The sequence below is a fragment of the Esox lucius genome, chromosome 20 (assembly GCF_011004845.1).
Source record: "Esox lucius isolate fEsoLuc1 chromosome 20, fEsoLuc1.pri, whole genome shotgun sequence".
NCBI lineage: Eukaryota > Metazoa > Chordata > Actinopteri > Esociformes > Esocidae > Esox > Esox lucius.
In genome coordinates, this window is record NC_047588.1 from 32,156,460 (window position 1) to 32,178,768 (window position 22,309).

The 22,309-nt window shown below is 41.5% G+C and overlaps 2 protein-coding genes across 2 annotated transcripts; one reads left to right on the forward strand and one right to left on the reverse strand.

Moving 5' to 3' along the window:
- Nucleotides 1–401: 401 nt before the first annotated feature.
- Nucleotides 402–4,970, forward strand: cmtm8b (CKLF-like MARVEL transmembrane domain containing 8b). The gene is made up of 4 exons (XM_010884687.4): nucleotides 402–850; nucleotides 2,627–2,797; nucleotides 3,099–3,218; nucleotides 3,458–4,970. Exons 1-4 carry the CDS (start codon nucleotides 716–718, stop codon nucleotides 3,542–3,544), a joined length of 513 nt encoding a protein of 170 aa, XP_010882989.1. The 5' UTR covers nucleotides 402–715; the 3' UTR covers nucleotides 3,545–4,970.
- Nucleotides 2,698–22,030, reverse strand: LOC105018891 (angiopoietin-1). The gene is made up of 10 exons (XM_010884686.4): nucleotides 21,284–22,030; nucleotides 15,687–15,842; nucleotides 15,321–15,442; nucleotides 14,984–15,225; nucleotides 14,099–14,244; nucleotides 13,327–13,428; nucleotides 12,086–12,252; nucleotides 8,570–8,700; nucleotides 8,064–8,245; nucleotides 2,698–2,784 (listed from the first exon to the last, which is right to left on the reverse strand). The coding sequence occupies exons 1-9, from the start codon at nucleotides 21,713–21,715 to the stop codon at nucleotides 8,085–8,087; spliced, it is 1,659 nt and encodes a 552-aa protein (XP_010882988.2). The 5' UTR covers nucleotides 21,716–22,030; the 3' UTR covers nucleotides 2,698–2,784; nucleotides 8,064–8,084.
- Nucleotides 22,031–22,309: the final 279 nt, after the last annotated feature.

The following is a 22,309-nucleotide window of genomic DNA, read 5'->3' on the forward strand; positions in this document are numbered from 1 at the left end:
CTTTTCCCCCCAGTCCAACGCCCCTGACTGTAGACACTGGCAATCAAATAATTAAAACTACAACTGTCCTATTTACGAAAGCTACATAAGATTAGGACAACTGTACTTATTGGACATGACCCTGCAGTCCAAGGAGGTGCAACACTATTCTAAAAGAAAAGACAATCATCTGGACTGGTTATCCGTTTGAGCATGACCACAGTAGTAAATCCGTAATAGGTTTTTTATTATCACAGTGGACTGGTTAGGTTTCTCTTCAGTCTTGAACTACTGATGGGGGTCTTCTGAAAACGGCTCCCTTTATATGCAAACTAAACCTTTAACAATACGAGCGTTAACAGGAAATATTTCCTGGCTGTAAGCGAGCCACTTTGCCTATCATGTGCTAAAGACCACGGAAAGCTTCCTCTTGACAGAGCGACATTACCCATGGTTGGCTATTAGTGAATGGTGTAGGCCTAACTAATTTGCCTAGTTAAGCCGTCCAGTTGGTATATCTTTTTTGTTGAAATGACAGTTGGCCTAGACAGACTACAGAAATTTTCTTAAACAAGAAACGTGTTGTTTCAGAACAAACTTTAAGGTCCAAATAAATGTTGTTGATACTCAGGAACAACACGTAGGCTAATTTCCATATCTCCCACCTTCCGTTGAGGAGCGTTGTGAGATTTGTAATTCAAACCAAACGCAGGAAATCTGTGGTATTGAACTGAAGATGGAAGGAGCAGCGACGCAAACGGGCACTGCGTCTACTAGCAGCAGTTGCAGTGAAAACTTCTCCACTTCTACTTTGGCATACGACAGGGAATTCATTCGCACAGCTCCGGGGATCCTCGTTGTCGCAGAGATAGTAAGTACTGTAGCTCGACCTCAACAGTAACACACTATTTGGGTCCCCGTTTGATGAAAATTAATTGTTGATAGTCCCCCTTTGGTTGCCTAAATTATGGCCTCAAAATAGCTACGCTTATGCCTTATGTATTTGTGATCCGCTCGTACTGTTCATATTTTGTTTCACATTGGAAAGTATATACCCATCGTAGGCGCACCATTTGTTCTGATGAAGGAGAGAGTGTTTTACATGATAAAAATCTTCATTGCGAACGTGTATTTGATGTAAATTTTATGGCCAATTTTGTTGTATGGGATGAAGGCTTGACACTGATGTTATAGTCACATATAGCCTACCAAACATTGCAGGAACATGGTAACTAAAGGTTTTTATTATTTTATTGTTTAATTAAGGTGGTATAACTGGAGAAACCTACTTTGAAATGACGTTTAAGCAAGCGAAGTTGTTTAAAATCAGTGTCAATTTCATTGTCTCTTTTTCATTCACCATTGGACAATAATGCTATCAAAATATTTTTTTTTAATGAATATCTGGAATTCTTCTCTCTCCAACTGGCCTCTCCAGCCATACAATCTTAGTTTCCTGTGAAACAAAGCAACCAATGAACATTCGTTTGTTTTAATAACAGGAAGGGAGGTTTGGAGTGCAAGAGAGGACACTTCCCATTATTTACAGCAGCTGGCAGTTAAACAAACTGCATCAATAGATTTACCATTATCAATGTGTCAGATCAGATTTCTTTTCTTTCTGCATATTGCCAGATAGGTGTTCTTTATCTTCCATCCACAGCAAAACACTTAATGGCGAAAACTCAGTAGAAAACATGCTTTTGCAATTCTTAATGGAACCTTCCTGAAGTTCTGTAAAGAGCAATGAAAAATGTAGCAGAAAATGCTATGGTTACAAAATGTAGCAGGCAATAATGTATTTACAATGTTTTCTCTGGGTCAATACAGAATCCTTCTATAACCCTTTTTATTATATTTCATGATATACCCTTTATGAATGGGAATTTAGGAATGGTTCTATGAAGAACTTGACATTTACTTTACCGACAGATAAATACTGCAGGAACCAAACTTGTGAAGTTGGTAAAGGATTACCCAAAAAGAACTGCAGCTATTATTACTGCCAAAGTTGGTCCTACCAAGTATAGGCTGGGCTGCGAATACCTTCACAACCTACACATTTCAGTATTTCTATGTCTAATTACCAGTTGATTCACATTAAAACAATATTTTGCACTATCAATGTGTGTCTGGTGTTAAAGGAAGTGCATCCAGACTGAACACATTTTAATTTCAGATAATAGCACAACAATTTGGAAAAAGTCTTTGTGGGGTGAATATTTAATAGACTGTTGGATGCAGCGTTGTAAACTACACACATTAAATGTTTTTCACAACCACAGCTATCCTCACAAAAAGTGCCATCATATTAAGATATACCACGTATTTACTATGCAATATATGGTAATCGACTGAAATCTGTTATTCACATGTGATACCTCAGACATTTGGGTGAATGATGCGCGTTGCTACAGAGATCCAGCATTTGTTGTTTTGGTTTCCACACTGATTGGCCTGAGGGGATGGAACAGTAATCAACAGAAATGTGTCAAATCTCAATTGGTGCACAGAGGGAGGGATCGGACAGGATGTTTACTGTTAACTTGTAATGTCTGTCTACCATGTGCCATCAAACCGTGTACAGGAAATGCATTTGAATGCACGATAACGTAGCTTGTCCCTGTGCTGTTCCTTATCCGCTCAGGTGTTTGGTCTGATTGTATGGACACTGATAGCAGGGACGGAGTACTTCCGGGTGCCTGCCTTTGGGTGGGTCATATTTGTGGCCATCTTGTACTGGGTCCTGACTGTCATCTTCTTCATCATCTACCTCACCATGGTCAAAAGGATCCCCCAGGTCTCCTGGAAAACAGTGGTATGAAAACACTGTACTATGCAGGATCATAGCATACATTATTTTAGCACCTTTAACTTCTGTATGTTGCCCATTCAAATGTCAGGGCATGTTTGGCTCGTTTTACATGGGTTTCTAATCCACACGTACTGTGGACTACGTCTGTGACTCAGAAGGAAGGGAATGAATAGGCGGGTTTTACAAGCGAGAGAAGAGCGCTCCCGACCGTGTGTTTGCAGAATGTGATTAAAGGATGTCCTGTTGAGTGGATGTTCCTTCGGGCTCTGTGCCAGACAGTGACCGTGCCGGTGTCAATCCACAGGGCCTGTGCTTCAACGGCAGTGCCGCGGTCATGTACGCGGTCGCCACAGGGGTGGATGCGGCTTCAATCAGTAAGGATGCTAGGGGCCGCTACAACTACAACTGCTGGACAGCATCCACGGTAGGAAAATCAGTTCAGACCGCCCAGACAGACACCCAAATCACACCAGCTGGGAGAATATACCATACATACTGATAATAAAGTGATGTTAGATTAAACAACAGTAAAAGGTCAAATGTAATTATAGATAAGAGAGGTTTTGATACTTCTGTGTACCATTTCAAATTATGAATGTACTATTCTATTATGCCCTTTTGGACTGAATTTGAATATTTCCGTCTGTGTGTTTTTTTCCTCAGTGCTTTGCCTTGCTGGTCACACTCTGCTATGCTGGAAGTACGTATTTCAGTTTTAAGTCATGGAGATTAAGGGAGGAGGAACAATAAAAACCAAAAAGAAAAGACATCTATAGTGTGTAAGTTTACGCAACCTATGACGGCTCTGGAAAACTACAGATGGATAAGTTCAACAACCGCTTTTTCCCTTTGGAATACATTTCCATTTAGTTTTCTTTCAGTTTTCTCCTGAAGTTGTGGTGTGTTTCATCTGTTTGAATGACAGAACCTTAAGTTCTGTGACATAAATATATATATATATATTTTCACACTCATTACATTTTAAAAAACATTATTCGAAACAGTATTTCTATCAAAATGAAAAGAAGTGCCTATGCTAATGTTCGGAAGCGGTAGATCAAAGCTTTTCTGGTCCAATAACATTCAAATGGATTGGACAGTAACATTGTGCCACACACTAGATGGTGCTAATATACAACACTTATAAGCGTTGCTTATGAAGAACATTACATTCAACTACCATTTAGATTATTCCTGAAGAATGACTGCACACACATGATATATTAGATTATAAGCAGTTAACCTGAATGAAAATGTAATTAAAAAACCTCAGTTTTAGTACATGATTTGAAATGCTGCCCAGGTTTTCCATGAGGGAACAACATGTTGGGACAAAGAGGATTTAGGGATTCTGGACAGAATAAACACAAAGCACTGCCTGTAGTTCAACTACTGCATGTCTACATATTATATTTCATACATAACTACGGAGAGATTAGCACACCTTCAGCAGGTAAAGACCAGACTGCTGGTTTGTTCTGAAGTCGGCCTTGTCACCTGCTCTTTACCCATGTGGTGGCAGAGCACAAGAGAACTGGTCAATATGTACTTTGACTGGAAGCAGCTGAGGAGGCTTTTCACATTGGTTGTTTTGACCAGGCACATTTATACAGACAGAGTTAGAGTCAGAGAATATGATGGACTGACATTGAACTAGTCGGCTCTGCCATCATTATAACAAAATGTTTGTTACTCACTGAACTACAGAGTTATGCATTGTTGCCATCATGTATGTACTGAAGTCCAAAACTGAATAATAATAAAATAAAATGTACCAAATCCACCTAAACTAAAATCACTCATCACTGCCGCAAAAAAGTGAGCCGATCCAGCAGCTCCCCCGAAAGATGATTGATTTTCATTGATTTCCTGGAAGTAACTCAATATGTTGGTGAGCAATGAACTTATTTTCACATTATAATATTTCCAGAGCTGTCTAGTGGCTCAGGCTTCTCCCCTCCGACCTCGGCAAACAGCAGCGTTACACTATCTCTCCCAGACACCCTCACGTTGAATGAATAATGATGGGGCAGTGTAGTGGGTCAGTGGCGTTTGCCTGGACACGGTCAATGTTCACCCTTGATGTACGTGTTGCTCTCCCACACTCTGGGGCTGTGCTGTGTCCCTCATCAGAAGAAGCAAAGGGCTGGTCCCTGGCCTGCCTCGGCACAGATGAATACCAGTGCAGTTCTTACATGACTAAAACAACACAGGCGATCATTTACATTATTCACACTGTGGAGGTCTACACACCCCCTAGCACATTCTAAGAAGTAGACCGATCAGCACGGTCTTCTTCACATTTTCAAAGTGAAATAAAGTTCTGGAAAAGGCTCACGCCACTGTAATTATTTGGATGAATGGTCCATAACTTGTGTATCCTGTTTATATGACGAATAAAACTTGAAATGTGATTGTGTGTGTTGTCACACCCTATAGAGTTAGAATCATCTGTGGCAGTTGTGACAGCTGTGAAATCATTTGTGGCAGTCATGGCAGCTGTGTAATCATTTGTGGCAGTCATGGCAGCTGTGTAATCATTTGTGGCAGTCATGACAGGTGAGAAATCATTTGTGGCAGTCATGACAGCTGTGAAATCATTTGTGGCAGTCATGGCAGCTGTGAAATCATTTGTGGCAGTCATGACAGCTGTGAAATCATTTGTGGCAGTCATGACAGCTGTGAAATCATTTGTGGCAGTCATGGCAGCTGTGTAATCATTTGTGGCAGTCATGGCAGCTGTGAAATCATTTGTGGCAGTCATGGCAGCTGTGTAATCATTTGTGGCAGTCATGACAGGTGAGAAATCATTTGTGGCAGTCATGACAGCTGTGAAATCATTTGTGGCAGTCATGACAGCTGTGAAATCATTTGTGGCAGTCATGACAGCTGTGAAATCATTTGTGGCAGTCATGACAGCTGTGAAATCATTTGTGGCAGTCATGGCAGCTGTGAAATCATTTGTGGCAGTCATGACAGCTGTGAAATCATTTGTGGCAGTCATGGCAGCTGTGAAATCATTTGTGGCAGTCATGACAGCTGTGAAATCATTTGTGGCAGTCATGGCAGCTGTGAAATCATTTGTGGCAGTCATGACAGCTGTGAAATCATTTGTGGCAGTCATGGCAGCTGTGAAATCATTTGTGGCAGTCATGACAGCTGTGAAATCATTTGTGGCAGTCATGACAGCTGTGAAATCATTTGTGGCAGTCATGACAGCCGTGAAATCATTTGTGTCCATCATAACAGCTGTGAAATCATTTGTGTCGGTCATGAGAACTGTGGAATAATTTTCATCATAGTTTGATAAACTTAAGAAATATACAGTATGTCCATTGTTTTAACAAGATCTCCCAAGCTCAGTACATGTAGTTGTGAACCACAGACATATTCAAACTTTGTCTCTGATTTTCAAGCAGATATAAGTCAGAAACATGCAACACCCCTTGGAAAGCCATCCTGCTGTGTCTTTGGCATAAACAATAGCATAATCATCTTTCCAAAAAATCTTACTCTTGGAGGTTAGGTTTTTGTGGCACTGCATTGCAAGCAGAAATCTACTCCAAAATACTTGTCAATGTTATATTCCTGGAAATAATGCTTTCATTTTCACTGTATGAATTTCATTTTCTACCAAACTGATACTTCTTATGTTTACTGGTCAGTTCTATTTACAAATGTTATCAATCCCAGTTTTTTTCAGGAAGTGGAATTGTCAATGTAACTTTGCTAACAACCACTTAGCAGTCGCTACCTATGGTTGACATCATCATCGAATGACCGATGTGTGGTGGCTACATAAAATAGTTTGCATAGTGTCAGTTTGAAGTCATCAAATTCTGCCGGGCTGTTTCATCAGTGTACATTCAAAAAAATGGATGTTAGCTCAAAAGATTACTGAATTAAGTATGAGGTATTTTTTTTTGTTTGTTTTGGCTTGCAATGCAGCTTTTGTGGCTCGGGACACACAGTTTCAGTTTATGAAATTGGGCGATGCTAATAATGCTAATTCCAGTTAGGGACAGAGGTGAATTATGGCTTGTTGTGAAAAATGACTCCATGGGCCTTCAAGAACAACTAAGGGTAAGTGGAATTACAACCAAATATGAATCAAAGTCAAACTATCCCTTCAATTCACATGGAATTGTACCCTGTCTGGTAAGCCCTACTACATGTTTTTGTACTTACAACGTTCCCAAAACCCTCTGGGGTTTACTGTACATTACTGTACACTGTTTAGAAAATTGTTGCCGTATCCAGGTTGATTAATTTATATATTATTTTAAAGAATCTTGGTATTGCTTTTAGTGTGCATATTGAAATAGTGAGTTCAACATAGGCTGCAGGAGATGCTGCAAAATCCCTCAAATTTAGGGGTTGTGTACATTAAATAAAAGACACACATTATATACTGTATCTCTATTCAAATGAATATTAAATAATTGAAAGACATAGAAACCCTATTTAAAACGCAGTACACTTCACTTGTGTCAGAAACAATCCCTCACACACACATACAAACGTACACACACACACACATTTATTTTCTATCCTTGTGGGGAATGGAAACTCAGAAATCAAAGGTTCCCTAACCTGTAACCCCTATTCTAACACTTAACACTTTGGGAACATCTGGTCCTGACCAGTTTCCTTCGTGGGGACTTCTGGTCCTGACGTTTATACATAGACCTGGATCTCTCTCACACACCACAGATTTAAACACAATTTCACTATGTAGGGAACATATATCTGTGGGCTTATCTATATATTTTCATGGTGTTTTTAAAAAAAAATGCAAAAAGAAAAAAACAACATATTTCCTGCATTTACAATGTTACAACAGATTCCAAAGGAATGCCTTGCCCATACAAATCAAGAAAAACACAACAGATACAATTGAAAGAGACAAAGTAAAGTCACTCCAAAGCACCTAGTATTCCTTTCAGGTCCTCTTAATTTAACCAAGGTCTACAGTTTCATTGCAGATCTAGCGGTTCAAGCATAATGTATCATGCATGAACACAAAATCAATGTTTTTCAAGAGGAAATATAAGCACCAGAATGTCAGAGTCACAGTTCCTCACAGAAAGCCGGATTACATGGCTCCTTTTTCTCCAGTCAAAAGCACAAACAATTATCTCACCTTGTCAAACACATTTTGCATCAGTGGAATTCCGGGAAGTTTACTGACAGTTTCTACCAGAGTCGTTTATATAGACGGCTAAACGAAATCTTGGCTAGCGATGCAGCGTGTGTCTGGACAACGTACCCAGGCATCGGAGGGACGGTCTCAGAGATCCGCGGGTCGTATCATCATGGTGGTAGCACGAAGGGAGTAACTGGAACCCTTGAAGTAGTGCCACTTGATCCCGTTCAGTTTGCCCGCGCTCTGATCGTAGCTGTAGTACATCCCGTTCAGGTTTGATGGTCCACAGGCGTCAAACCACCAACCTGAAGTCAGAGGACAAGGCAGAAAGAAATAGAACATTCAGGTGGGTTCATTACTTTACAGTAAATAGTTTCAGAGGAAAAACCCACTGCCAACCATATATAACTTCCAATGGTCTGTCATGTTTGCCTCCGAACAATCTCTGGATGATGTTGTCCAAGTTGAGCAGACTCATGGATAGGTTAAATAACTGGAATTACTTTTTTTTACATTAGCCTTGCTTGAGATGGGTGTATACTACTCTTACCTGTCCAGTCTGGTTTTATTTATTTCAACACAAACAGGAGTCCATATAGAGCGTGGCTGAGAGTTTCATTTGGACTTACCCCCGGTGAGAATGAGAGCACATTTGCAGATGCAGTTGTCGTTGTCCATGTCCTTGGTACTGAAGTCTGCTCCGCTGACCACCATGCTGCTCGGCTTGCCTCCAGTTCCACTGTGACTCTTCAGGAAGAGCCTGACTCAGGCCAACAGGAGGACACGGAAAGAAAGCACAGCATAATAATTATGCCCTAATAACACCAGTGTTTGCCTCTGTAAAAGGCTGGACCACGAGTGCATTGGAAAGTACAATAAATCAGTGTATTTCTAATTGGACTGTGAGAGCACATTCAACAAAAAACCGGGGTAATTGGCGAGATTTTGTAGGCCTACGGTAGAGGCTTATGAGAAGGAATGGGTTCATTAGCTGCCAGAGTACACTTGGGTCATGTTCTTGAGGAAATTGTCCTATTGTATACAATATGTACCTCCCAAAGTAGGCTTTGAATTTCTGAGACATTGTATACTCGTTTTAATTTCAAACATCCTGGTTTATAAGGACATGATTTATTTGCTGAGCTGTGTATGGTGCATACTTTACTGTGATCCTATTGGACTCTCTCTCCCTTCATGGTCTCTCCAGGTTAATCAAGCGGCCATGTATTTGACACATCTATATGTGAATTTCACGCGGATCATTAATGGGGATTCCGGCTGTTATGTTCACCAGGTGTCTGGGCCCTTGTTCTAGTGGTGTAGAGATTGATGGCATCAACCCTGGTCTCTATGAGAGGTATGGACATTTTGAAAGTACCAAACGGTTAATTAAGTCAGTTAACACACAGCCCAGACCCTCATGAATACCTTTCTAGACACACAGTACCACCAGATCTCACTACAGTCCCAAGTGGATGAGTGAGGACAGAAAGTGCTCTTTTGCCTACAGAGACATGACCACATTAAACCTATTTTCCACTCCTTGTGACCCAAGCCGGCAGTAAATTCTGATAAGAGAGTGATAAAACCAACACCTGGCACTAGAAGGAGACACACATTCTGGGACACACACACACATACCACTGAATTACTAAGCTGGTGGGGGGTAATGAGGTAATGTGGGGTATGTCATGTTAAATGCATATTGTTTTGTTTTGCACAAAGTTGTACATGGTGTGTATCATGATACAATAAGTATGTTTTCTGTGTGGGTCCCTGGCAGGAAAGCTGCTTCCCTGGTGCTAAATACTATCAACAACGTGTCAAGAGTTTGTTTACATTATGTAACATTTTCCAAGACTCTTTGAACAAGACTTAAGATGCTAGATAATATTTTGTTGTAAACTAGCAGATATCGATAGCTCGAGACGCTACCTCCGAGGTAGCACGAGCCACATTTTCAGAAGAGCCCTCCTGGGGGTTTGCAGATATGAAGTAGTGATGCGCGATTTATGACTGATTCGTTCTTTTTGAACAAATCATTTCAGTGAACTGGGTGTACTGAATCACTGCTCTAGAAGGTTCATTCAAAAAGTGAATCACTGCCCCTGTGAAGTCGGAATGGAAACTCTTTCTTCACCAATGCTTGACACTTTTCCGATGTCACAATCCACTGAGTAACTATAATGTGGAAGCCAATATGTTAGCCTCATTTCAGAGGTCTTTATCGGATCTGAAATGTAGCCTATAGGCCTATCTGAGCCGACCTGTGTCCCTGAACTTCCCATCCAAATCACCCTCGGGATCCAAAAGTTTACGTTTACTTTTCACATGCTTTTTTTATAGTTCGCCCGGTCAAATACATGGATTAGCCTATGTTGCATTTATTAGAAAGTTATCAATAATTTAAAACGTAGACAATTGGTCTGTTGTAAGGACGCTCTACGCATTTTTCTCTAAAATGCGTTATCTTGTTTTCCGCTAAATTGGGCATGTTTAGGCTAATTTATTTATTAAATACAGTAGGCTGCTTAAGCAGATCCATTATATGACCTGTGCACAAATGTAGGTCTATAAAAGTGCATGTGGTATGTCTTATAGTAAGTTTGAATACTTGTATGAACTGCACTCCAGAGCCGCGGAGCTTCTGAAATTCATTTGTCGTCACCTCACACAGTCAGCCGTGTAGGATATCATGCAACGCGGCTGACGATGTGAGATCTATTTACAGCAGTTTTTACCACAAGCCTCGTAACATAAAAGCCTCTGATCGCATATCTCCATTGAAATGTATATAAAATGGGCTACCTGAACCGCGGAATAAAGGCTTCTTTTGCAAGTTTAGTAGGACCTCAAACAACACATGCTGTGAATAGCGATGAGCGCTCAAAAACCTCTATACAGTGGTGTTTATAGAGCCAAGCTGCCTTCCATTAGACCTACTACTGAACAAGGCTTGATTACATTACGTGACAAGTCTAAATTACCTGCAGGCCTAAAGCTTCATTCCATAGCATAACTTCTCTTTTGGAGGCTGTGACCTTACACTATACATTTTACATTGTTTAAAATAATGGTCATAATTCAGATTCTCAACTGATGGCAGACTTCCTGAATATGAAGTTTTCCATTTTCCATGACATACAGTGTTTACTCTGCCACTCAGTATGTGTCTCTATATCTACACCTTTCCATTCATTTAACAGGTTAGCAAACAAGCAACGTCTGAAATGGCAGATAGCCCATGGTTACTTATTAAAATGTCACTGGTTCGATTCCCAGAGGAGTCAATGTGAAATTCTGTCATTGGGTCCTGGAGCAAGCAATCCCAATTGCCCCTGTAAGTTGCTTTGGATAAGAGTTGTCTGATAAATTACGTAAATGTAGAAACTGACAAAAAAAAAAAAAAGGTCATTCTTTTTGTAAGTACTCCCTTTTACAAAAACAGAATGCAAACAAAGCTTCCTGGTCATCAATCCAAGGAAGTAAAATATGGTAATTCCCTTTACGATCGTACATTTTATTTTGTTAGTAATGGCATTGTGAAATGAGGCAGACCCTCTCCTTCCCTGAGAACCTGCGACAATCATTTGTTTTGGATCATATCCACGAAACGTTCTACAGAATGGCAATGAAAATAAGAATAAAACAAAACAAAAATTGATTCCATTCCAGAATGTCAAATGTTCTGTATGTTCTTGTTACAAAGAATGAACTTACGAACAAACTCAAGTGGACTGAAAAAACGATATTTATTGATTACAAATTATGAGTCCCTAGTGTCTCATCATGTGACGGAAATACAAAACCTAGCATGTCATTATCAGTGATGGATGAAAGTCCAACATCTCATTCGAAGTTCACACTTCATTAAAAATGTGATGTCAACAGCATTTCCTCGTGCCAGTAAAAAGATAACCACAGTCGTATATTCCTACTCCAACAGCACTGCAGCTGTTTATAAAAACTGTATTTTAGGTACAATACAGTGTCTTTTTCCCTTTTTCCCTTTTGGACACACTGCTGAGATAGGGGCCCATATTCAAAAGGGATCCATGATAAAAATTTTGACAGGAGAACTGATTCCATGCACAGTATTAGATGCTTTCAGAATACGGGCCCAATACACTTTGCTCGTATCATACCTGTAATTCTGTTTTTCACTTGCGATGCGGAAGCGGCCGTACTGGGAAAAGGCCTGCTGTTCGTCCCAGTCGGTCAGCTCAACCCTCAGGATATAGGGCCTCTGGTTGGTCAACAGGAACACAAACTCATTCCCCAGCCAGTGCTCTCCGATAAGACTGCCAAAGCCCTGTGACACAGCGTCAAAAAACAGACAGGTCGTTATATATGGAAGTTTAATATTAGTAGCTAATTAAGCTAGTATTGTAGGAGTCTATTTCTTGTTTCTGTTGAGGCGGTTGGATTTTAAACTAAACCCCCCACCCCCCGGACACGATTGCTAGTCTTTCACACAGCATCATTCTGAGCCATTTCAAACAGTTAGAAAAAGGTCAATGTCATCGGAGGCTCTTCTACAGGGACAAGCTGACAAATCTTCCGATGAAACAGTGTTGATCCCTAGGGGAGCACCATTAGTCTCCTCAGGGGATTTTAATAATGAGAAAGGAATGGATCTTAATTCCTCACCTCAGTGGTTTACAAACCTGTAGTCCGTGGCTCTATGCTCATACTCATTATTCTTGCAAAAAAATAAAAGCATTTGGCAATATGAATTATATAATTATGCACACACTTTGACAACACAGGTCTTGAGCATTGAGAATTTAAAGAATTTCTACAACCCTGGAAAAGGGGTTCCTTCTGACAGGTTGGGAATTGAACAGGTTGGGAACCTTTGCTTTACCAGATACTATAGAGTTTACAATAGATACAAATTGTAATGGTAATCTTAAACACTGCAATTCATTTTAAACCAATTAATCTTTCTCTAACTGTTTACTATTAGAAGTGTTCAATCAAAAGCCATTAGTGTCAAGATGAAATAATCCCAACAGAAGGATTATGGAGCATGAGCATTGTCATGAGGGAGGTCAAGAGGGAACCTGCTGGATGTCATTGTCTTTGCCAGGATACACGCCAGACCTCCGATCCCCTGACTGGAGGGCTGCCATCTTTCGCTAACAAGTCTCTGCCTAGGGGTTGAGCCTCTGTTACAGCTTAATATGTCTGGAAGTGCCAACCGAGTGGATAAGTCCCAAATGCAACCAAGTTTCCTAGGGATGCAAAAAGCCCTCGTCGTGGACAATTTAGTGTGGAATGTTATGCTGTTCGCAAGCACTGTAAAAAATGGGGCTGCGTGAACGCTGAGAGAACGTTTCAGAGGACGCGTGTGTGCCATGGAAGCGTCCCTGGACACCCTTACCGTCTTGTACTCCGTCCACGTTCTCTGGAAGTCCGTGGTTCCATCTCTTCTCCTCTGGATGACTGTCCACCCACCGTCAGCTGTCTGCATGTTGCAGTAAACCTACAGGGATCAGTCTGAATCAGAACGGCCTTTATTCGCTGAGTCCACTTACACACAGTTACCTACACGGTAAACTCCCACAGACAGCACATATCATGACAGTACAGACTGTTAAGTGTAAAATAACCCACCCCAGACCCAAGGCCATGAGCTCTTCTGTGTCTGTTTTTATGCCCCCCCCTCCCCCACTCAGGCCGAAGATGTGAAGCGAGTTCCAAGTCCGGGGGTCCAGTTTTAGCTATGGAGGATCCACTGACACTGACAATAGCACCGCTGATAGTAGAAAGGAGCACGGGGCCGGTCAGCCATCTGGACCTGGCAGGAGACTACCGAGAAGGGGACATCTGCCGTGTGGCTGTGCTGAAGAAGGCAGCCAAATGTATTTCCAGCTCTGGCTCCAGTGTGTCAGTCAGCCAGCCAGTACCTGACACATTCCTAACGATTGCTATTGAATGTTTTGGCAAGTGGTTTTTGGATAGCTGTGTAATAATTACTGCCACTTCACTTGCAAGGAAACTAAAGTAGGTTACAGTAACAAAAAATATAAATTATGTCTGTTCTGCATGCTTGCATAGATCATCTAATGTAAGCCTCTAAAAATAAAATGCTAATGGTGTATAAATATTCTTGGTAATATTTATTTAAATGTTACGAGTCAAGTTTCACCAACCTTCTTGGTCTCCTGTGGGTTGATGTGAATAGTATAAACTCCACTGATGTTGAAGCCAGCTTGAAAAATGTCAGCGCAGTCCCGATACTTTCTCTCTTCATGCGATGAATCTCTCTGCTTGAAGGCAACATTGGTGTTTGGGACCACTGTTTCAACAGATAATGGCACAAGAGAAAAACTTTAACAGCTAGGCTCCCATTTGAATGCACCCAAAATTCAGTGCTACAAACAGCTCTGACAGTTTCTGTCAAGTTTTTATCTTCTAGTATGCATCATCTATATGTTCTTAATAGGCGTACATGTTTTAGTCTGAGGAAGATTTTTATTTAAATTGGAATCCTGAGACACTTTTATTGATGTTCAGCAGAATTCCCTATAAAATCTTAAGTCATAAGTTGTATTCAGTGTTCAGCTTATACTTTAGTTTCTATTTATCCCTGATCTCTGTGTTTTTTAATAGTTTATTTTATACCATTTGAACATTTGAGTCCCAGGTGACATACCAAATGAAAAAACAAATGCATGAATAATCCCTCTGTTGTATTAAACCCTATTCGTAGCTATGTAAAAGGCCAACCCTCTTCCCAGGACCACTCCTATCCATGCTATGATATTCATGCCTGATATATACTGTACTATCAGTAAAAAGAAAGCACACATTGGCCGCAACCTCCATCCATCCATACAGAAATGTAATATATGGCAATATACTGTATGTATGTAACTTATCTGTCTTATATGAGCATTTATTTGTAAACATGTGTACATATATGTCAAAATATACAAGAACTTGGAAATGTCAAATTGAAATTGGTAATATAATATAAGTCTTTTAATGTACATGGCCATATATGGCCATATATTAGATTTCTGTTTGGACAGTACCTCCAGATGCTCTGTGATTGGAGCAGAGCTTCAGGAGATTATTGACAGTGTCGGTGAGCTGCTGTTGCTGGTTGAGCAGTATGCTGTTGTTGCCAGTGGCCTGGTCCAGATGGGTCTGCAGCTCTGTGATCACGCCGCTCTGTCTGTTCACCAGTTGCTGCAGGCTTCTCCTCTCTTCCTGTATGGAGACCAGCTCCTCGTGGTGCCGGGACTCCATCGCCTGCAGCTTCTGCTCCAAGAGCCTGGTCAGTAAACAAACAAACAATCAGTTGTTCAGTCTGCCGACCAGTCAAAACACAGTCTCCCAAGGGAAGAAAGCAGCGCATGTTAATATTACTCGTTGTTGTGGTGAAGGCTGCTGATCTCTGTTGTCTGAATGAGCAGCTGGTTCTCCAGTTTGTTGGTGGAAAGAGAGTTCTCCAGGAGCTGAATCTCAAGCCTCAAGGTCTGATTTAACATCTGAGGAAACAGTCATTGTCTATCATGTTCACCTAGTATTTAGAGTTGCTCTAATTTAATGTACTTTATAGATTCATTCATCTTATCAAGAGTCCAGTGATCTTGTTATCAAGAATCCAGTAGTTTCCAGTAGTTTCTAAACGCAAGAAATGTGTGAGTACTGGAGTTCCCTGACTAGATGTCATCTTTACATGATGTCATTACTTGCACTTTGATGCGCTTAGTAGTCCTTTCACAACTGCACCTGGGTCTCTATGTCGGTGAGTTTCTGCGTATGCTGGGCAGTCTTTGTTAGGATGTTGATTCCCAGATCCAAGATGGCTACGCTGTGGTTGTGGATAGCACTCTGTTGTAGCTGAGTCATCTCCCCCTTCAGACTGTCCTTCACAAAGCTTTCGATCTGACACAAACATAGCAATGTGTTAGAAGGCATGTTTACAACTAGGAAATCATATTGGGTACGAAAAGGTAAAATAAGGGCCCCAATGATAAAAAGCACATTTCCTCTTTAATTGTTTTTAAATAGACTTGTCCTGAAAAACAACATCGATATATTGGAAAAGGTAAAGAGACAATGCTTGAGAAATTCGGTGCAAATCTTTGCTGAAAAGTTTAGAGGAACCCGTAAAATAAAGTTGTATGGTCCCATAATGGGAATATTCCGGATATCCATTCCCTTCAGTGATTTTGATTTACCGCGTTGATATAGTCCTCCCTAAAACCTTCTTTGGTCCCTGGTCAACAAGATCTTTCAGGGTGGCTGAGTTCAGTCATTCCATGTTATTCAACCAATCTGTTCTATGCATTTTTAATCTGTAATCTCGACAGTGCTTGGCTGCCAATTACATTATCCACATCTAGTTCGCTATCCTGTTGATGATTAGGGAGAGTAGAAGTCTTTCTTAGTAAGGTGCTATCTCTGGGTTATTCAGTGATTCATTTCGGTCCTTCTAACCCAGGAAGCTGCCTATATTTGTACATTTTATTCATTTAGCAGAAAGTCTTATCCAGACACAGCAATTTCTAGGAGCAATTGGAGAATAACAGATTTCTCACCTGGCCGAATTGGGGATTTGATCTAGCAATCTTAATTGGCGTGTGTCCTAACATTACCGATCACCCTGCATTTTCCAAGTAAGAATACTAAGATGTTTAACTGAGGAAAGCCTAGGGGTGGCCTAAAAGTGCAGTTGTCAGAGTGTTTATCTCTGCTGCTGTGTAGTCAGAGCACATTTTTACAAAGGCTGAAGACATTTTCATAGCTGGCTAATAGAATGAGGCAGGAACAAAATGGATTACATTAATCTGTAAGATCAGAGTATATTTACGTGTAAATGTCAATGCAGACGTTAAGGACAGGAAAGGCTATTGCACAGCATAAACACTGAGCAGGAGAACATGTGTAACTTGTCAGTTTTCTTACTATAGTGACCCTTTCCTTAATAAATCAAACAATTCCAGACAAGTTGCAGCCGTCTACACAAGATAACCAGAAGTATTTAGACAGCGACGCATTTTTTTCCCGGCACTTTGAAATGATATAATGCCTACGTAGTTAAAGTGCAGACTGTGAGTCTGATATTTGATTGGATCTGAATAGACAACGTGTTTTTGTACACCAGAATTCATCCTGCTGCTGTCAGCGGCTACATAATCAATGAAAACATGTGGGCCAGTTCCAGTGGCAGCCATACATGCCTTTTATAGAATTTCATATTCTTTTTTAGGTACTTTTTAGTCCTTCCTGTTTTTAGGCACCTTGCAGTCCATACAATGTAAGTCCTCTGCTGGTGGGAGAGGCTGCCACATCCACCCCAACCTCCTGGAGAGTGTTCCTGATCCGTCTGAAAGTTTTGCTTTCTTGGTCTTTCTTGGTCTATCAACTTGTTTGCCACTGCTTTAATAATCAGTGCTACTCATGTTGTCAATCACCAGCAACATACTCCAAATGCAAAGGCTAGAATCAAGACTACACTGCAAAAAGTGCTTCCTAAAAAAATGTTATGACAAAAGTATGCAAAGTATGCAATGAAAGCAACTGGGAAGCCAACTGTCCAAATACTTCTGGCACACTAAAATTACCTTTTGGAAACCAGCTGTTATTTGTAAATCGGCCATCTAAAATGAATTACAAAAATGTCCTTAATGTGACCATTGTGTCGTGTTGAATACATATAGCTCCAGAAAAAATTTAGACCACTGCACCTTTTCCTTTCCTTTCCAAAAATTTGAAAAGGAAAGTTTTGAGTGAGGAACAGAAGCGTTCAATTTGCAATGGCCTCTTAATTTTAACCCTTCTGTTCCTCACTCAAAAATACATTTTTGGAAAGGAAAGAAAACGGTGCAGTGGTCTCTTACTTTTTCCCAAACTACCTTGAGGGAAAAAAATATTTGATTCCCTGCTGATTTTGTACATTTGTCCACTGACAAAAATTATCAGTCTACATTTTAATGGTAGGTTTATTTGAACAGTGAGAGACAGAATAACAACAACAAAATCCAGAAAAACGCATGTAAAAAAATATATAAATTGATTTGCATTTTAATGAGTGAAATAAGTATTCGACCCCTCTGCAAAACATGACTTAGTACTTGGTGGCAAAACCCTTGTTGGCAATCACAGAGGTCAGACGTTTCTTGTAGTTGGCTACCAGGTTTGCACACATCTCAGGAGGGATTTTGTCCCACTCCTCTTTGCAGATCTTCTCCAAGTCATTAAGGATTCGAGGCTGATGTTTGGCTTGAACCTTCAGCTCCCTCCACAGATTTTCTATGGGATAATGTCTATAGAGACTGACTAGGCCATTCCAGGACCTTAATGCGCTTCTTGAGTCACTCCTTTGTTGCCTTGGTGTGTTTTGGGTCATTGTCATGCTGGAATACCCATCCACGACTTATTTTGAATGTCCTGGCTGAGGGAAGGAGGTTGTCACCCAAGATTTGACGGTACATGTCCATCATCCCTTTGATGCGGTGATGTTGTCCTGTCCCCAAAGCATAATGTTTCCACCTCCATGTTTGACGGTAGGGATGGTGTTCTTGGGGTTATAGGCAGCATTCCACCTCCTCCAAACACGGCGAGTTGAGTTGATGCCAAAGAGCTCGATTTTGGTTTCATCTGACCATAACACTTTCACCCATAATTCTGATGTTCATTGGCAAACTTCAGACGAGCCTGTACATGTGCTTTCTTGAGCAGGGGGACCTTGCGGGCGCTGCAGGATTTCAGTTCTTCATGGCGTAGTGTGTTACTAATTGTTTTCTTGCTGCCTTGAGATCATTGACAAGATCCTCCCGTGTAGTTCTGGGCTGATTCCTCACCATTCTCATGATCATTGCAACTCCACAAGGTGAGTTGCAATGACCGAGGGAGATTGACAGTTCTTTTATGTTTCTTCCATTTGCGAATAATCGCAACAACTGTTGTCACCTTCTCACCAAGCTGCTTAGCCAGAAGAGGACTGGTCACCTCTCTGAGCCTGGGTCCTCTCTAGGTTTCTTCCTAAAAGTTTTTCCTAGCCACTGAAATCCAACACTACTGTTGTTTGCTCCTTGGGGTTTAAGGCCGGGTGTCTCTGTAAAGCACTTTGTGACTACTGCTGTTGTAAAAAGGGCTTTATAAATACATTTGAATGAATTTGAATGCATGCTTGGTGATGGTCTTGTAGCCCATTCCAGCCTTGTGTAGGTCTACAATCTTGTCCCTGACATCCTTGGACAGCTCTTTGGTGTTGGCCATGGTGGAGAGTTTGGAGTCTGATTGATTGATTGCTTCTGTGGACAGGTGTCTTTCGTACAGGTAACAAGCTGAGATAAGGAGCACTCCCTTTAAGAGTGTGCTCCTAATCTCAGGTCATTACCTGTATAAAAGACACCTGGGATTGACAGGGGATCAAATACATATTTCACTCATTAAAATGCAAATCAATTTATATATATTTGACATGCGTTTTTCTGGATTTTTGTTGTTGTTATTCTCTCTCACTGTTCAAATAAACCTACCATTAAAATTATAGACTGATCCTTTCTTTGTCAGTGGGCAAACATACAAAATCAGCAGGGGATCAAAAAAAGTTTTCCCTCACTGTATATATCAAGAACACACTTCTATTGGTGCCAAAACATTAACAAACTTATCGTTCGTTTAGTTAAAGTAGTTAAAAATGACAGAAATAGGCATGTCATCATGTAAAACCACATGGTTTTGATTCATCACTTCTGTCAACGGAACCCCAGAATAGGTTGTCCTTTTGTGTTTACTGGCCTTACACAGTGGTAAACATTCAGACCCCTTCATGTTTTCAAAAATAAATTATGTTACAGTCTTATTCAAAATAGATCAAATAAATAAAAAAATCTACACACAATACCCCATAATGACCAAATAAAACAGGTAGGTTTTTTTGCACATTTATTACAAAATAAACAACCAAAAAAACATTCAGACCCTGCTATGACACAAAACTCTGCTCAGGTGCATTTTCCTTCCACTGATCATCCTTGAGATTTTCCTACAACTTGTCTGGAGTCTATTGGAGGTCAGAGATGGATTGGAGATGATTTGGAAAGGCACATACCCTGTCTATACAAGGTCCCACAGCTTACAGCAAATGTCAGAGCAAAAACCAAGACATGAGGTTGAAGGAATTGCCCGCACATTTTTTATTGTTTGAACAGCTCATACCCTTTTCAAGTGCATTTTTTGCTGCCTCCCTAATTCTTTTGACAGCAGCCTCTCTGATATGCAATTTGAACACTGCTGGCCAAATTACCGGTGGGTCAGAGAAAGATGGTGAGGGAGACAGACAATCAGACAGGCAGAATACAGAGCCTATCCCTGTATGTTCCCGTCCCAGTCCACTCCCAGCCTTGAATGGGGCCACACTGATCCAATGGGTTCAGAGTCAGACCACACAGCCAGTCACACTCATGCATCACAGCCTGGTTACCAAGGGTCACAGCCAGTCACACTCATGCATCACAGCCTGGTGACCAAGAGTCACAGCCAGTCAGTCATGTTTTACCATAACCCAGTTCAAAAACAATGCTTTGCCATCAATCTGTCAGCCCTTGGCCTGCATCACAGCCTCTGTGTTTACGCTCACATGCACTCACACTCACTCAATGCAAAATCAAAGTGTCTCACTCTTTAGAAATCTCAGTGTTTTAATGAATCATGAGCGGGGGGGGGGTATTTTCTTATTGTGTAAGATTGAGTAATTTTTTCATCCTTAAAGTTGCGTTTATGTTTATGTTATGTTTGTGTGCATGTCAAGTACAGATGTCCGGTATTGAATAATTCAAACTACAGATCCTCCCCACTATTCAGTACCGTATGGGTGTGGAGAACGGAGATGGGCTTTACGTAAAGCAACGATAAACCAGAAGGAGGTACTTTAAATTGTACTGCTACTTTGCCATATGTTTCCCATAGCAGAAACAGGTCTAGTTTGGACAGAGCCAAATGTGTGTAGCTGTAATTTCAGTGGTTCAGTGGTGGAATCCTGATAGTGTGCACTTACTGGAATTATTACAGAAAGATAAAGATTTATGTTATGACAGTACACACAGCTTGGCCAGACGTTCCACTCATGTCCAGTGTATATTATACAACTTTGATCGCAACTTTGGGTAATGTGATCTAAATGCAAGAGAGCATTCTGTGTTTTCATATAATTAAAAGCAGAGAGCAGGTTGACCTCCGCGCAGCTGTGGGACACAACATGCCTGTCTAATGCATTTTCCATTTGATAAGGATCCATTCAGTCTGAAATGTCTCCCTACATTTCAGGCTTTACATCAGCTACTACAGAACTGTTTGTTCAGTCCGCTGAGCCTTACCTGCTGAATCCACAGGGTATAGTTGTCCACGACCTGCTCCAGGTTTTGGATCCTTCGGCTGGAAATCCCTCGGACCTGTTCTGGCGGGTTGGGCTCTACCGGGGAGGCATCTCCCTGTAGAGTGTTTCCGTGGTACTGGCTCTGGGCCTGGCTGCTGCTGGCGCTGCCGACCTCCTCTGCCTCTGACCAGCACGGCCGGTCCCCACCAGCATTCTCGGGCAGGAGGAAGGTGTAGGTGCAGGGTCCGCGCTGGATAGAGATGTACTGGCGTGGGTTGGTGTCGGCGCGGTCACTCACGGAGCCACTTCCAGACACGTCTTCGGAGCCCCTGGGCAACTCTTCCAGAGACAAGCGGCCTGGCAGGAGAACGACAGTCAGAACCAGACAGAGCATGTGGCAGCGTAGCCGGCAGGGCCGGGAGTCCCTCGGCATGGCAGCGGACAGGCTAACGGGCCTCTGAAACAACTTTCACATGAACTGGCTGTTGGCCTTGTGTTCTGTCTTCCAGACGTCAGTCAGACCGTGGATCCAAAAAGATGACAGCTTCCCGTCTGGCGGAAAGGAAGACCGGTCCACTGAAACCTCAGTGTGGAAGTCATCCCTATTCACCGCCAGCTGTCACTGGTTATTGCTAGCTGGTCCAGAAACAAATCAGCAAATCAGTGCATGAATGTCAGTCAGTATGATCTGTGTTGTATCCCTTTCTGTCCGTATTGAGTGCAGTTCTACTCTGCCTGTCTGTCTGTGTCTGAGAGCTGGGCTCAGAGTGCTTTAACGGGGGGGGGGGGGGGGCTGCACGCTGGAGGAAGGTCCAACTCTGGACGAGCCCTGGGCCTCCCATACTGAGGGACTGCTGGAATGGAATGCGAATGAGGAAGTGTATGGGGTTGGTGGTGTGAGTGAGCGAGAGAGCGGGACATAGAGACAGAGATGGAATGAATGCTAGGTCCATATACAGTATATGCCAACCACACAGACTATGGGATCCAGACATCTACAGAAAGGCTACAACATGTCCTACGCCAC